Genomic DNA, 18822 nt, shown 5'->3' on the forward strand with positions numbered 1-18822 from the left:
GACCGTTCATTCGGATGTGATCCCAGGCCGTTTTTCACAACCACAAACCCAAAACACACACACACACACACACACACACACACACACACACACACACACACACACACACACACACATTCAAAACACATACTACAAAACAAAAACAACAACCAGACGCTTCAAGCTAAAGGGGCCGGCGCGTGAGCAAAATAAATCACTTCAGTTTGTGTGTGTTTGAGGGAGTGTGTGAGTGAGTGTGTGTGTGTGTGTGAATGTGTGTGTGTTTGTATGTGTGTTTGTGTGTGTGTGTGTGTGTGTGTGTGTGTGTGTTTGTATTGAGTGTTATTTTACATAAGCAGCACACTCGAGATACCCTCCCTCCCTCCCTCCTTCCCTTCCTCCCTCCCTTCCGCCCCAACAAGTGCATCGAGTCTCGCTCCTTACATTCGTCTGTGTTTGTCTGTGTCCGAGCACTTGGGTGGCTGACCTAATCTCTTAAAAGCACGAGGATTTTTTCCCCTTTGGAATCCTCATGTGTAGCCCTACCTTCTGCACAGTTTATGCAAAGAAGGAAACGAAAAATTTTTAAAAGTGCAGATGTCTTTCGCCGAGAGAGTACGTTAAATGTCAAATGATATCACAACAGAAATAGGGATGATGATGAAGGTTATATTTGATGCTACTACATTGTACCATGTTAATAACAACAATCTTAGAAATATTAAAAATGCGACTTAAAACAACATCAACGCGGTCATAGTTTCCCCACGATAGTCTCTACAGTGTTAGCATTGTTTTCCTAGAAGGTCAGGTATAGATACGCCAGCATTACACCTTCGTACAGTGATGTAATAATATGCCTGAAACATTTTTTCCAAAGATGATATAGAAGATGATGAAGACGATAATGAGAATATCATTACCTCAGTTAGAAATCTACATCTTTACGAGTGTACTAATAGTACGTATGTACATATATATATATATATATCATATTGTGACTATACATAAGCACAAATACACATATAGAGTCTAACGAAGATTGTTAGCGTACATGGCAGCACATTTAAGTAAGAGGTCGGCTGTTTTAAAATCAAATTGAAAACAAACATTAATGGCAGAAATCCATACTATAATAGATTGGCTCGTGGTTCTCACCTGTCCCAAGAAACCGTTTCCCTAGAGAGCAAACCATGGTGAATCAAAGGAACAGTCAAAGAGGCGACGACAATTTGCAAAATATTTCCGAGATTTGGTATCTTAGTTCCGCCACATGATCTAACTTAGATATCAACACATCAAAATATAGCCGGAATCATTCCACCTCTCCGAACAATGAACGCGCAATCTGTCGCCGTGTATTCTCCCGCCCCCAAGGTCGACAAGACACGCACAGCCGGCCCCGGCCGGTAATAAAGCGTCATGACCTGAGAATCTGGGCTGTGCAACTTGAATGACAAACGGTAGGCATATCGAGAACGTCTGCGAGCGAAATGGTGTCAGATTTTTTTAGGCGACACAGATGATTCCACGGGTTAACGCACAAGCGGTTACCCTGGCATGAAAACGGCCGAATTCTATACGAGCGGGAAAGACGACTGACTGCTCTAATGTGTTTATAATGGCAGTGATGTGACGTATACGTGGCATGCATTGCATGTGATCGAATGTGTGTATGAGTGTGTGTGTGTTTGTGTGTGCATGTGGATATGTGTGTGTGTGTTGTGTGTGTGTGCGTGTGACATGTCCATTGAGGTCGAGTTGCTGCGCGTGGAGGGAGGACAGTATACTACAGTAGCTGTCAAAAACTGGTAGTCTGCGATTTCAGGACGATGTTTAACTACCTGCCATTATCGCACGACATAAGTTCGTCGTCGGGTACCGTTTTCTTGGAGAGTAAAGTCCCATATCGTCTCGACGAACTCGTTAGATTGGATAAAACGCTATTTCACCTGCTTTTTCGAAAACGGCAGTTCTTCCTATCAAAATGCCATCATGACAACCTTAAAGGGCACGTAACCTTTGAGAAGGGCACGATTTGTACTTTTTGGTGACCATTTCAACGTGGTACTGTAACTCATGCGATACGACATGCAATACATAGACTGACGTATTCCAGACGCAAGCTGATTATAATTGCGCACGATTGGAGAAGTATCAATCAAAAAATAATTCTTAACACTGACTATACCACTAAAGCTTATATATTTTGTTTAACCAAAGGGGAAATTTCAGACCAGTTAAATGATAGTCTGAAAAGAAAGAGTGAAATCTCTTAAAATAAGCTAATTTGGTGTTCCACGTTAACAGCAAAGGTCATGTGGAACAACATGCATGTTCGGTTGTAAGTTCACTGGGATAAGCGTCTGAGACATCATGATTATTCATATAATTCTTACAAATGTTCAAACTAATAATGTCTATTCAAGTTCATCATTTTTGTTTAAACATGGATTCCATAACTTGTCAGGGCAAGCCTATGCATTATGTTGCTTTGAAAATGAGTTAAGTGCCTAACCAACTGAGAAATAAAGGTCATTTGACTTGTAACTCAGGTAATTTATACAAATAACCTTTGAATACATTAACAAACTTTTTTTCTGAAATCTTTGAAATCTTTGAAGGCATCCATGGCGGAAGAACGTTGGGTGGTAGAAGGCTTCACGGTGCACCACATATTCTTTCTAACGTAAGTGTGTGGCCCTGAGAAGGGCAAGCATGTTCTCGCCGTTCTCAAGGGAATGAGCAATTGAGATGAAAATTGTCACATTCAACAAACAAAATGCCAAATACCAGTCTTTTGTTAATTTGGTTGAAAAAGAATATGTATTCACAGTGTGTACATTCCGATATGCACCTGGTTCATAACTCCGAACTGACTTACTGACTTGTAACTGAGGCAAATATGCATGTATGAACCAGGTGCACATTGGAATGTACAGGTGAAAGTGTATTCTTTTTCAGTCACGCAGCATTTACATGTGAATTACCCTTACTGCTTCGTCGTTTTTAACTGCTCTTTATTAAGTTTATTACTTTTTTGGTAAAGTCTTTTGTTTCCGGAGGTCATTAAGTACAGACTACTGCTAACTGTGAAGCCAAATTATCTGCTCATCTGCCACGCCAAGTTCGATTACAATTTGTCTCTAAAAGCATTCTGGTGCTAAAACAACAGTCATAATGAGCACCTCGGACTAAAAAGACGAAAAATTAACTCGTATTTTCGTAGTTTCATTACACACAATCTTCCTATACAGATAAATATAAATCCGGAAGCACAATTTGATAACCATAGGTGGCGCCGTTTTTCTCCGCTGTTGAGAGGATATCACGTCTGTGTTGGGAATCGGAACCGACTCGTTGTGTCTTTTATTTCTACATGCAAAGGGATAGTGCCTTATATAGACTTTCTGATTTCTAATCAATTACCACATCATTTCTGATAATATGCCTCATTTCATTGTCTGTCAAATCCAACCTTTTTTTTTTTCTATAGAAGGAAAATTGGAGACACATTTCATCTCCTGTTTGTACGATTTGCAGAATAACCTTTCCGGCAACCAATATCTAGCTTTCATGCATGGAAGAAATTCAATAAAGGTTTCCCCATTTATTGATGTAAACTGACAATTCATAACAACCAATATTAAATTTTGATTTCAAGCCCTGAGCGTAACTTGACAGCAAGGTAGAGAAGAGGATGTTAACGATTCATGAGGTGTGGTCTTCTGGACCAATTTCGTTCCTGAATTTTTCAGTTATATTTTCATTAGCACCCGTGATTTTATTTTCATCTGCATCCTTGTCCTTATCTCCGTCTGTATTTGTATCATTATCAGTATCTATTTGCGTCTTAAAATGGATCTATGTTTGTAGTTATGCTCATATCTTCATTAGTATCTGCTCTTTTATCTGTACCGCAAACCACAAAAGACGGTCAGCGTTTACGTTTATTGCTACGTGAGCGGCCATACCTTTGATTTACTAGAGTAATGATAGGTCAAAGAAAATGTCCTTTGAATGCTGGGGGTTCTGTCTGTGTGATTAAGCGTTATGTCCCTTAAATGTCTCAACGTGCAACTGACGAACTTCCATGCAGGATATGAATTACTCACTGCGCCGAATGCCAGTAAAATTAACAGATTTCCTCGCTTCGACATAACCCTGATGATTGTGATCCTTAAATTAATATCTTTATGACCTAGACTGATGAAAATAGAACAATAACCATCTGCAATTTACACATAAAAAGGAGACTTCATCGAATTTGAGTCAGCATGAATCTGCGGAATATTGTTGCAACATTCATTTCATATTTTGACTCAGCATATTTCTGCTTCATATTAAGTGACTATTTTGCATGATAGATCATGACTGCAGTGATTGTATATAGAGATAGTGCTACTATTTTATATGGGATCAGTTCATTTGTAAGTAAAGGTTTTTTTTTATCTCTTATGCAATTATTGCCCCCTTGTCACTCGGTGTTTAAGCTATAATAAATGGAGTAAAATCAAGCGAACATCAATGAAAACAGCATCAATGTACGACACAAGAATTACGAACATTTGATTTACATTTTAATATTACAGTCTTGTGAAGACGTAAAACTTTGAAATAAAAACAAAAATATGTCACGTGCTATTCTAATAAAACTTTTGCGATTTTACTTATCATTTCCTTGTGCTCGTCCCAATAAACGTAAACATGGAGTAAAATTGCCCTCTAATAGGATTTGAGTATCACATGTGACGTTTCTGTACACGATGTCATTTTCCCGCCTAAATTGGGCCTGATAAGGTATTAAACTTTTTTTTTCATACATCCTCCATATATATGATTACAAAGAGGCCGCAAAGTAAACTCAGCTTGGGGCATGGCATTGCAAATTTAAGAAACGTCTCTCTTGATTGGAAGATATTACACAGGCTTCGACTCAACAAGATGAAATTTTGTTTCCAATCACGTGACAGCAATTTGATAAAATTTATACGAGCTACAGCAAATGGCTACATAACACATGATACGAGCACGCACTATCAGTTTGGAAAGGGGGATATGATTTATCATTTTTGGAGACGGTTGTTATGACTATCAAAAGCAGTTCACATACGTCTACGATTTATTCCTTCTGATATGCCATGTGCTTCGGCCTCCAGCAAATTGTTTTTAAAGAATCAGAATACCTATATCAATAAAATATTCTTTCACGTACTTGGAAACTTAATACATGTACCAGTTACCTCATGCTGGCTCCTCCATATTTTCTCTTAGAATTTCATTTTTTCTCTTTTTCAATGTGTAGTATGTCTTTTCCTCTTATTTGTTGTATATTCACGTTCAAGTTCAAACTTATTTCGTTTTTCCACAATAAAATCATATAAAAACGTAGATCTCACTTTCTATTTAGTGACAGAAATAATGCATTTCTGATATTGTAATCTGAAGTACTGTTACGTCCTCACCTTTGTTCTTTACGTTTTGATGAGAATTTGGAAATAAATCAAATGAAATAAATGGATCAGTGTGTATTATCTTTCTCAATTCAAAAGCTCCAGAAGTCGTGAAGAAGAGAACAATGAGGTCATGTTAGTGTAGTTCGTCCCACTAACAGACACGTTTTTGATTAAATTTCCGTGATTTTTACGCCAGATTTCGAGACTGTGATGGAGTGGCCCTAATAGAGGAAGCCTTCTTTTACTGACATGGTCTGAAACTTGTCACGTTATTTGAATTCACATAATGACTTATAAGAAATGAAACGTTCGTTCATTCACCTTTATGTATCTTCCAGAACTCTTTTTCACAGACCCGGGTTTTCCTCCCAACTAAAGTTCCTCAAATAAAAACTGACTTCACCCAACCCCAAAACACATGATATTCTTTCGAAACCAAATTATTATCTTCCCGCATACATGTTATCAGTGATGATAGTAGAATGTACTTCTATTTTTGCTCATACATTCCACGAAGCCACGCACATGCATGCACCGTCAATAAATTTCCTTTTATCGGCAATATCGTTCAACCCCTCACTTTGTTCAGACACCAAATCGTTCATCCTCTTCCCTAAATGATCTCAAAATGGAGCATTATAGAGGTATAGAAGGCTTTTGCATGCGACCGATCTCGTTTCCAGGAGACCTGTAATATAAGTAATGGACGATAAGCCCTGGAATGGTCATACCTCTAATTCTCCTTCCAATATTGCCGTCATAAAATCGGTTTCTGTCCCATCAGCCCTCGAATCATGATATTGAAATCGCGAGTTAGACTTCCATGCACAGCCAGACGGGAATTATATAGGGAACATGGATGATATTGAAAAGAACAGTATAGCCGATCTTCGTGTTTAAGGGGAATGTCCGCTTCTATTCAAATTCACTTGTTTTGTTGTTGTTTTTTCCGAGCGTATTACACAACGGATGCTCACATAAGTTGTGTCTAAAATAAAATAATGACTCATACATTATGATACGATGAATTCTCATGCATATCATTAACGCATACTTTGTTTCCGCTATGTTTTCGTTTGTTTTCTTTAACATTTATTGCGAATAAAACAAATATATAACCCTCCGAGAATGTCAGGTACAGCGTTATGACGTCCATGTAAATCTAACAATAGCAAAAAGTTTAGAGAAAACTGAGGGAAATAAAAAGAAAATGACCACAACCTATGCCTCACAGTATAGAAGGAAACTGCATTCCATTTTCAAGCTGACTTTTATTAAAAAAAATGCCAGACAAAAAAGTGACAAACGGAACAGTTTAATAAGTTAAATGCTAATAACAGTAACGAAGTTGAAATTTCCTCACGTTTTCAAAAAAAAAGGTCAAACTTTTATGATCCCTGATGCATAATGGGGCCCATCCAGTGACTCTGTAAAAACTATAGTTCACAGTACCATGAAAATAGATATTGGGTTGATAATCTTCTAACAGTTCTAACTCCTTCTCTTAAAAAGAAATCATGATTTATTGATCATTACATGACAGCTATTCACAAATGGCACTATTTCATTATAAAAAAATGCCTAAAATCTAGACGGCGATTCGGATCGTTACCAAAATTTAACCATTTATTTTTTTTTTCAGCCATTATCAACTTTTCCTGAAAGTTTTTTATTCAGATCCGTTCATAACTTTCTGAGTTATTTCGCAAACAAACAGACAAACAAATAAACGCCAGCAAAATATAACCTCCTTGGAGGAGGTGATATGTATGAAAGCACAAAAAAGTGCACATTGTATATTCATCATGGTTGCGTTGCAAGCAGTGGTGAAGGATATCGCATGCAGAGGGCGACATTAACTAAGGTAGTTTCGATCATTGGAAATACACGAAGCTAGATATGAAGAGTGAAAATGTTCACTCATGAAGGAGTAAATAACAGAACAGAGTGAGTTTCGAGTGAAATTGGAGTGAAAATGTTCATTTTCACTAATTTTGGAGTGACCTCAGGGATCACTCGAAGATTTTGGAGTGATGACTGAGGTCACTCCAAAATTATTGAAAAATGAAAATTTTTACTCCAAAGTCACTCCAATTTCACTCGAAACTCACTCTTTTCTGTTATTCACTCCTTCAAGATTGAACATTTTCACTCTTCTTTTTTAGATAGTTGTGACTGTGAAAATGGCCCCAAAAAGAAGGAAGCAGAAGTAACCACCAAGTACTCCTGATGTCACTCATTCAAGATTCCTAAGTGTACTTCCTTCTGATGATCACGTGACGATGATGTTGGTCGTCCAACATCCTCCATTGCGTCTGGTGCCTCCAACTGGAGTCGAACTTTCACAATTCCCTATTTCCATTCAGAGATTCCCATTTACTATCCAGGTTGACTTTTATAGCAGTGGTTTAGAATAATGTTCTCTTATTACTTAATGTCAGAATACGTATAATGAAATGTCATGTGGGGGGGGGGGGGCCTGTGGCATAGTGGAACCGACTCCCGAACCGAGGACCCGGGTTCGAATCCCGCCCAGTGCTTACATCCTTGGACAAGATTTTTTTACCCACGATGTCCTTCTCGACCCAGGTGTATAAATGGGTACCTGGCAACGCTGGGGTAATAATAATGTCAGGGCCCTCTGGTAGAGCAGTAACAACACTGAAGAGGCTACCCTGGGCAAATAAGACCTTTTTTTCTTATTATTATTGTGTGCTATATATGAATATCTATTTTTTATCTACGTTTGATTAACATGTGTTGATGTGCAGATTTGCTGGGCGAATTTGGACGAACGGCGGACGAATGAGAAACGAATGCAGAGCGACCAAAACTTTCAATCAGCGGATGCTAAGCGAACACAGAGCGGATTGTCATTCCGTTCGTCATCCGCTCAAGATTTTGGACATGTCCAAAATCAAAATTTGGCTCCGGCGGATCTCTGCGAATCTCTGCGAACAGCTAGCGGATACAACGAACGTCAAGCGGGTCACGAACGACGAGCAACGAATGTGAGCGTATCTCCAAATTTTCGGATCCGCTGGGCATTCGTTGGCTCGATCCGCTCGAGTGTGATGGGGGCTTTATGAGTGTGGTATCGTGCTATAAGATGTTGGAATGGATACGGTTCATGTCTGGTAATCGACTCAGTAATTGGAATTTGAATTCCATTCGCATTATGATTTTGAAATATTTTTATCTACTACAGTATTTCACATTCAATCACCCGTATTTCTTTGGCACCTGATTACATACAAAGTTGGTTGAAAGAAGGGTTGAAATATGTACAAATAAGAGAAAACAGTTCTAGACCCAAATGACAGCAAGAAAGTGGAGAGATGGTTATAAGAACAGTTTAAAAGCTCCAGTATGCTTTGAATGACTTCATTTTCTGCGACTCTCAGTTGATTTTGTTTTCACTCATCCATACTGACTTCAAATGGCACCGGGAGATCATCATTCTGATACATTTCATACATCGGTCGCATGAGGGCGCAATCAACACGCCAGTGTGTTCTGAATCCGAAAGACGCAACGCGCACGAAACAGCGACGACAAACCAAAGAGATTTTTCTCCTCCTCCTCCTCCTCCTCATAAGCTCTTTGCGACAAATGAAGGTATCCATTTGAATTTTGTACATAATTAGTGTACAAGAGTTATCATTTTTACAAGTACTATCCAGCTTTTATCGCATCTATATAGTTGCCGACTGGACGTGATTAAGAAATTGATGTCCTCTCATGTTGGTTAACTTTTTCTTTGAATTTTTTCTTCAATCATCACCCGTCTCTAGTCAGAAGACATGTTTCATGATTAGAATGGCCCCAAAACTGAATGATAAATTATCTAAAGCTATGTCGACACTAACTTGACACATACACAGCCAATGAGGATTTAGAGAGAAGAAAATGCAAGGCATTTCAACTATGCTATGTTTCAAATCGGATATTCAGGCGTGAACAGTTAATGAGCAAATGTAAGCTCATCTTCTCTACAGTCTTTGTGTGGGTTGCGTATTAAAACTCAAACTACAAGTACTGAATTTGAGAGAGGCGCAATTTGAGCCTTGCTTTGTAAGTGTTTTGTGTATGGATAAGGCGTGACTCTTGTATTGTTACATTTTGCGCGATTGAATACGGGCAGAAAGCCTCGACACTAAACCGTGTTACACAATTCGTATAGAAAACCCGACTTGAATTATCTACTGTCCACTTCAGTCTTTTGAACTTCAATCCTCGACCATACTTAAAGAATACTTGTCTTGGTGTCCAAAGTTCTTTTCAACGACGGGAATAAAGGTCTACCAATAGGTGTATTGAAACTGTCATCACGACTCACAACTTGTTGTGTACATAATCACTGGGACTCTTTGATATTGTGGTTAAGGGGGTTAATCCTTCATTTTGTATGTACGTCGTTGGCACTTGGTAATGACAATACAGGGTTTGGTCTTCACGAGCAAGTGTTTTTCACATCGCCATTCATAATGTGATTGTGCTGTTGGACACTCTCCTCTCTAGATTTTAGAGAAAGCGGCTGGCAAAAAAAGACTAAGTTACTCGGGCTGTTGGACACTGTCCTGTCTAGATTTTAGAGAAAGCGGCTGGAAAGCAAAGACTAGTCTACTCGGGAATCATTCATGCAGAACACTCGCACCACCACCACGCCACACACCCAAGCCCAGCAACCACACACCATCACCACATACCACCACCACGAACAGAATAAGCAGGACGATAAAACTGCAGAAGCGCGCGTGCACCACTATAAAACAATCTCCACACTCATGCTCAACAACCACTACCATCACCACCAAAATTCCGTCAAAACAACAGGACGATGACGAAACTGCAGTAGCATATGACAGGGTCTGTATCCCAATATTACACGTACCACAACAATCTCAACACGACTACACCCAAGCCCAGCAACCACACACCATCACCACATACCACCACCACGAACAGAATAAGCAGGACGATAAAACTGCAGAAGCGCGCGTGCACCACTATAAAACAATCTCCCGCGTGCATCACTATAAAACAATCTCCACACTCATGCTCAACAACCACTACCATCACCACCAAAATTCCGTCAAAACAACAGGACGATGACGAAACTGCAGTAGCATATGACAGGGCCTGTATCCCAATATTACACGTACCACAACAATCTCAACACGACTACACCAATGGTTTTTATGGTTTTGCCCTATTTCGAGGGTGCTGAATCTGAGTATACGTTTAGATGATGCCGTCCGCAATGTTTACGATAATTTTGCCCTATTTAGAAGGTGCTGACTTTGATTCTGGACGATAATTGTTTTGAGATTCTGATTCAGTACCTTCAAAGAATACTTAAAAAGACAATCCACCAAAATTCCGACAAAACAACAGGACGATGACGAACCTGCAGTAGCGTGACAGGGCTTGTATCCCAATATTCACCAGGGAGGTGCTATAAGATAGCACCTCCCTGATTTCACGTACCACAACAATCTCAACACGATTACACCAATGGCTCTTATGGTTTTGCCCTATTTCGAGGGTGCTGAATCTGAGTATACGTTTAGATGATGCCGTTCGCGCAATGTTTATGATAATTTTGCCCTATTTCGAAGGTGCTGACTTCGACTCTGGACGATAAGTGTTTGGAGATTCTGATTCAGTACCTTCAAAGAATACTTAAAAAGACAATTTTGGTGGCCAATTTTGTGGCAAGTTTGTCTACCATCTTGTTTAGATTTTCACCATTTATAAAGACATGAAGGAATTTCAGAAACTGGCGCCATTTTGGCGACCGTTTTCGTGGCGAGTTCGTCTGCCATCTTGAATACCTCATAATTTTCTAGGATGAAAAAGCTGCTTCATCCACATTCTGATTCAGCACGTATCAAATTTGTTTTTAATTTTCCACCTTAATGAGGAAATAATATGCGAATCCGTTGGCGGCCATTTTGAATATCTTAAAACCATCAAGGATGCAAGAGTTGTATCAACCTGATTCGGATTCAGCACCCTCGAAATAGGGTGAAACCACTAAAAACATTGGGCGGACGGTAAAACAAGGTTCAGCCTTTGACACCCAGGCTACCATAATGGCTTTGGTCCAAAAAGGTACTTATCAGGTATTAGAGTCTCTTTTGTCAAAGAGATTTTCTCTTTCGGTTTGGTCAATTCAACGACATATTGCGCGTCTTCTATGAGCTTTGTATGCCCTTGTGCTGGCACTCTCGCCCTTTTAAAGAACTATCGAGCACATCTGCCATAAACTCGTCCAAACTCTCAGTATAAAGGACTCTCGCTAAATGAGAGTCAGAGCCATGTCAAAGTCTCCGGTATCAAGAAGTCGTTTGCATGTACAAAGAATCCTTCGCCATCGACTGCCCCATTACCATATCCGATGAGTCGCCCTAAGGACGGCTCGCCCTCTCCTCGACATTTTTTAACAACCCAGGGGCGAAAGGAGAGAACGTCGTCCTCAAACGTCCCTCCCTTCTCTCTTTCATAAGTGTGCACATTTTAAACGTCTTGTTAGACCCATCTTGACTCACAGAATTATGACAGGCCATTATTCGGATGTTGGTGGATCATAATTATGATAACGCACGCGAAGGTTGCATCCACCCACATCAAGGTCTCTCGTATGTTCATAAAGAAAAACTGGTGCGAATCGCGACCATCGAAACTACGCTAGTTTCTCTTACACGCTCTTAAGGGTCAATCGAGACAATCCTATTGTCTATGGATTGGGCCAGTGTGTACTACACAGGACGAAACATCGCAAAACCGAACCAACGAAAAAGAAATGTTCCCTTTTCACTGAAGATTCACAAAGGATGGCATGCTGTCTGTTTTCTACATTTGCATGTACTCTGTATCACATGTATTTGTTCACGATTTAAAGATGGCAGTTTTCTAATTTATCTTTGGAATCACAGATTGACAAATCCGTGACATTACAAATCCGTGACATTTTACGGTAATGCATACGTCCGCCATGATATTACCATTCACAACTAAGCCGAGCTTGACAATATCACTTCATTAGTGTTTAAAGCACTAACTTTTTGTTAAGCTTTCAACTATTACCTCAGACTGGAGTTATGATTTTCCTCTTTACAAGCACTCCAGTGTTGAGCAAAATTCAAATTCTGGCAGCAGAATAACCTAATCCGATATTCTGAGGAGCTTTTCTGGTCCACTGGATAGTCCTTGAGCCTTGAACCTTGAATGGATAATCCCTACAGCAGCTCGTAGAAAAGCTAAACTGGGATGGATTGTGCGATGGCAGCACTGGCTGCTTTCACTATAAACAATAAAATGGCAAACGCGTGCAGGTAAAAATCAAGCTGTTAGGCTTACAGCATTTTGGACCCTACAGGAGGCTTTAACCTTCTGATGATTATTAACAGTGTTATCAACAATAACGTTCGAATCTAAGTTCCAAACTAGAAATGTCGCTATGGCGACTGGTATGCCCCCGCCATAATGCATGATTCTCCTAATAGGTCTAGATAGTACATGTGGACAATGTGTGATTACATTTTCACAAAACTGGCAAAATACTGAAATGACAAGTTTGTCACAAATGTGTTGAATGTTCTCCTTCCTTGACCTTGGTTTAATTGGATGAATAGGAGAGCATGTATTTGGGGATTTAAGGACTTTAACTTGACTTTGACCCATTCATACATTTATGCATTGAGTAATTTTCATGGTACCGGTATGGAGAAAAAGTGCAATTTCTGTACTGAATAGTAAATTGTTACCATGTTCATCTGGCCTTTGACCCTAAAATTCATAAGATAATCACTTTCAGGTAGAACATGCATAAATATGCAGTAAGTTTCACGATAAATTGAGCCACTTCCGAGATATGGAGGAAAAAGTTAGTTCAGCACTTTCACTTGATCTTTGACCTTTTGACCTTTGAGGCAAAAAAAAAAGAAAAAAAAAAACTCTCCAGAGAATTTCTATTAGGTTACACATGCATACACCAAGTGTAAAAAAAAAAAAAAAAAATCCTGCTGGCATTGCATGAACATGAGGGAAATAGTAAAATTTTGAAGTGTTGCACTTGACCTTTGACCCCTGACCTTTGACCCCATGAACCCTACATTCTCTAGATAATCACTGCCAGTCAGTACATGTATATACTATGTTCCATGAAGATACCTTGAACAATTTTCCAATTTACAGAGAAAAAAAAGAAGTTTTAATACTTTTACTCGACCTTTTGACCTTTGACCTTTGACCTCATGACCCAAACTTTCACCAGAGAATCTAAATTGGGTAATACATGTATGCACTAAGTTTCAAGAAAATATCTTCAGGCATTGCATAGATATGGTGGAAATAGTGAAATTTTATGTATTTGACCTTGACCTTTTGACCTTTGACCTTGAGCACGTGCACCCAAAAGTTGATAGGCACAACTTCACCCCCTAATACACATACATGCCAAGTTTCATTAGGATACCTCAACAGCTTTTGATAGTTACCTTGTCCACAAAATTCATTACGGACGGACGGAAAGACGGACGGACGGACGGAAGGACGGACGGACGGACGGACGGACGGAAGGACGGACGGACGGACAACCCGAAAACATAATGCCTCCGGCACCACTTCGTGGCGGAGGCATAAAAATTGTTTCATTTTGTGGATAATCTGCTCCGAGCGGTTGTTAATCCATGATAGCTGAACAAAATTGGTACAAACAGTATTAGAAAACGGAATGGATTAATCAGAATTTTCAATCTGACAAAATAACGTCGTATTTCAGTGTTAAAAATGACTTCTGTTCACCTTCCCGTTCCACGTACACTGTATCTTAATTCGGGGACCTGTTTCACAAGGATCATACTTAGCAAGTTCGACTTAGCGCTAGTCATTCTTCATAGCGCTAAATCTACTCACTATCTGTTTTTTATCTTAGGGTAAGACCGACGTTTGATTTCAATACTAATGTACAAGTCCAAGAATATGCAAATGAGACATCGGCTGTGTTCTTATGTTTTTTTTAGTAATGTCTGGACAATAAATTGTTTTGATTTTCTGTATCTACAGTTTATAAGGAATTACATCAATCATTTGTTATTCAACTGTTCAGGAAGTTCAAAACTACTGTCTTATTGCACCTGATTAACAAATTACCCTTCACCAATGTAAATAAGCACAGATTATTCAGTATTATAATACTAGTAGCCAGAAAACAAAAATCATGGGCAAATATATTCGGGTTGGACTCGAATTAACCAAGGATCCCTTGACAACTAGACAAACGTCATTTTTACTGGACCACCGATCTTCCGCCCGACAGCCAGTGCTGGTTCTAATCCTTACAGCAGCTGGTACTGGGGTCAAATTAATAGATTCTTGCGTGGAGGTTTTTTTTAAATTTATTTACATCGATGATGGACAATAAGTCATCAGGTGCAATAAACACAACTCGACGCAAGAATTTATTAATTTGAACAGTTTTGTCGCATGACTAGACACGTAGTTGAAGAGATGTGATGCTTCCTTTTATAGATGTTCTGTGAATTCGACTCATTAACCCAGTCCCACAATTATGTTGATATTTATGTGGGACAATCATGGAAACTTAATCTACGATTTCTAACTTGAATTTGCAGGCATAGAGGTATCGCGTGCGATAGGTCGCATGTCATACTGACTCGTAGATGATGTCAAGGGTTGGACAGGATAACAGTAGAGGTGACTTGATGTCTGCAAGCTGATATCAAATTTGCATCATTGTTCGATTAATAGTGTAACAGCAGCTATTTCAGCTTGTTAAATGATTCCCCCTCATGGCACTCCAGATAAAATAAAACAAATGAAATTGATGAACAACAGTCCTCTGATGGTGAACTAGCTGCTATTTTGGATTGAACAGTACTACTATAGGGATGGCCTAAATCTGACTTCAAGACTTAAAGCGTGGTTTTAAATCAGCGCAAAGTTACGCATGACTTGTGAGACTTTAGCCCACCGCACACTTTACGATCCGACGGGTCCCATGACTATAGTCTGTATGGAGGTAAGCCGGTTTGCACGAATAGTCGCGCGACTCGACACCGCATACTATGAGATCATGCCACATAGCTACTCTTAAGACTGAACTGACGTCAGTACATCCATTGTAGCGTGATTGGCTGACAGTTCCACAACCGGTCGTGAAAATTCTACAAGTCAAATCTTCACGACTGGCATTGCGACCCAGTCGCACGACTGGAAACTGGCACGGCTTGTAACGTCACTTTTCCGGTCGCTACATCGTACGACCAGTGAATCGTGGAAAAATCGTGTAGTGTGCGGTGGGCTTTACGCAGGACTTAAATAGAGACTAAGAGATTTGTGAAACAGGATTTAAAGTAAGTTGTGAATGAATGGAAATTAAGCTCATCCAACTGCACAACCGAAACCGATCTACATGGTCTATTTATTTTGGGAAGTACATCATGTGGCACCAGCGAATAGTCATTCAACCCTTCTAACAATCATTCAACCAATCCTTGACTTTGGCCAGAACATTAACGAAAACAAGACGGGTATAACAAGGGTGACAGTTTTGAACATAGTATAGACGCTGCTCTGCTAGGCAAAGTACAATGGCGGAGAACGCTGACGGTCTAGGAAACCACTGTTCGTCGTCGTTTGGAGAGGAAAATGGCACCCGTGTGTTCCTCTGGTGCAGCCCACGAACCGTCTCCACCGCTTTGACAAAGTGCCTCAGTTTCATCGAGGGCATGGAAGTCTGGTCCGAGCCGTTCGTCTTCTGTTTTGCCGCCTCGAAGGAGCTCCAGAAAGCGACGGGGCAAGAGGCCCCGATGGAACTGGAGGGAAACGAGGCCATCTTTGCCAAAGCCACGGAGCTGATGCGGGTGAAGACCAGATCCAATGTGATAACTGAACGGATCGTGTAAGAAACTATACCATCCTCAAAATTTTCTCATAAAGGAACCGCACTTTCGTTAAAGTCTTCTACGTAGTAAGGAAGACAAAGTAGCGTTATTATGATGATGGTGCCCTTTATTCAATATCTTTCTGAGAAGTACGAAGGTTACATTTAGCGAAACAACACAGCTATTGTACAACTGGCGAAGACAGGCGATATCTTTCTAATATCTCTTCAGATTATAAAATAGACGTCGTATCATATATACCTTGAAATAGGCGTAATTTCCATTTGGCATCATCGTGATCATGCTAAGTTTGTTTTCTGTTTCTTCCTCTCCTTGTTCTAGATTCTCAAATGTAAAACCGCGGTTGGAATCGTCAAAAAGCAAGCATGTTTTTGTCAAAGACATGTGCTTTGCCTTGAACGAGAAGACGCGCCGTTACCTTCCCGACGGTTATCGGCACACGTTCCTCATCAGAACACCAGAGAGAACCATTCAGTCCTTCCGGAAGGCCTACTATGACCACTCCATGTCCCTTGGTCTCTTGTCGGGTAAGGCAGCGGACGAGAGGACGTACGACCTCCTGGAGAACTGCAAACTCATGGATTCCGGCTACCACATCAAGAATGTCTACGACTTTTGGAAGTATGTCCGCAAGGAGATCGAACTGGATCCCATCGTGATCGACACCGACGATCTCCTGAACAACCCACGGGAGATTCTGCAGAAGTATTGCGAGCTGGTGGGGCTGCCGTTCAGCGAGTCATTGATGCAATGGGACCCCTCGATCGACATCTGCAAGACGTGGAAGCAGTGTGGCGATGACCAGATCATTCAGATGCAGTCCTTCTACGGGCGGGCCATGCGGAGTTCGTGCTTCATGCCGCCCACCAAGCAGGTGCCTCGCGATGAACTGACACCCGATGTCATCAAGGGAATCGATGAGACGATGAAATATTTCGAGGAAATGTATCAGCATCGCCTAAAGGTATAATCACACATTATTTTGTAATGTACACGATCAGAAGCCTCATCTCTTATACAGCAAATGTGTAATATAACACTTATAGCTGCTGGATTAATTGCTCACTACAGCGGCTGTAACTTTGCATTTTAATTTTACAACCAAAAAGAATCTGTTTCTCCCTCTTACTGGCTCTACACTTCAATAAGCATTTCCGTTTTCATTGACGCATTAAGACCATTCCTAAGATGCTGTTATCTCTGGGCTCTCTAAGGGACCTATCGAAAAACACACAACATCTCTTCTATCAACTAAAGATGGCAGCTTATCTGGCAAGCGATTTTCCCCCACATTAAATCACCCTTATAGCCGAAATGCAACATTATAAATCAGACCGTCATCCAATGTCATCCCTGTCTACTTCGGCTGACGCCGGAGCACTTCCAAGAACTGAAAGTACATCAAACGCCTCGAGAGTTCTTTCAGCTCTTCTTTCGCTGTTCCGGAAACAGTCAAATGTCTACGAAAAGTAGGAAAAACATCATTCTATGTCTCTTGTCATAAATGAAAAACAAACAAACAAACAAAATGTTTCAGAAAGAAGAGGCTGCCATGACTAACATGTACTGGACACTTGAAAGTCAGTGTTTTCAAGTTCTCTCAAAATGTCGGTCTTTCACACACACATACAAACACATATTCCCCACTTTGTTTGTGCCCCACACTTTTTATTACCCCTCCATATAATATATATTCCATACTTTGCTAAAAACTTATTGCATATCAATAGCTATCTCTCTAACGTGAGGACTGAGCACAGGAAATGGAGGCATTAGATTGTTGTGAATTCTGCACGATTGTTATTCTCTCACTTATTTTGTGAGTTGACACAAGGCACTAAAATTTTATAGTGAAATGCATCCACTGTATTATATTTTTGGACCTTAAGGAATTTGGGAGTTAAAATGATAGAATTAATGTGTCACCAGATTGTTTTTTCTCTGTCTCCCTCTCTTCCCTTTTTATTCAGTCTTTGTGTACGTAATGACCTATGTTTCATGTTTCTTTAAGAATGTGCGAAGACATAATGAAAAGAATAACAATTTGTTGTACCAGGAGGTAGATAGAGCGATGCCGGTGAATATCGGAATAACTCAGGCTAAATTTTCTTCGTGTGTTTTCTACAGTGGAAATGTAATATTGAAAGAGTGATTATGAATTATTTCATCAAAGGGTCAACTTCTTTTGAAACACAGAGTTTAGGCAGAAGTCTTGGAATTTGGATAGCTCACCGTAATGTGCACAGCTTTACCAAGCAGACACGTGCGCGGATTTTGGTCCAAGACGGAATTTTTGGGACCTGTTTGCAATGATGCTGATGGGCCTTTATGAATTTGTATTAAAATCAAAGGTCAGTGTTTTGTTCAACTTTGCATGATAGGTTTCAAAACGGAAATGACTTATACGGACCGAGTGAAATCCTAATATTGCAATTTGACTTTCAGGCATCCCA

General features: G+C 40.0%; 1 protein-coding gene across 1 annotated transcript; it reads left to right on the plus strand.

The window, feature by feature from the left end:
* Nucleotides 1–16054: 16054 nt before the first annotated feature.
* Nucleotides 16055–17339, plus strand: LOC139720518 (uncharacterized). Its single transcript, XM_071631871.1, has 2 exons — nt 16055–16365; nt 16691–17339. Exons 1-2 carry the CDS (start codon nt 16055–16057, stop codon nt 17337–17339), a joined length of 960 nt encoding a protein of 319 aa, XP_071487972.1.
* The last annotated feature ends 1483 nt before the right edge of the window (nt 17340–18822 follow it).

This window comes from Diadema antillarum, unplaced genomic scaffold, assembly GCF_040938485.1.
Source record: "Diadema antillarum isolate AM-2024a unplaced genomic scaffold, OU_Dant_1.0 scf00000128, whole genome shotgun sequence".
In the NCBI taxonomy this organism is placed as follows: Eukaryota; Metazoa; Echinodermata; class Echinoidea; order Diadematoida; family Diadematidae; genus Diadema; species Diadema antillarum.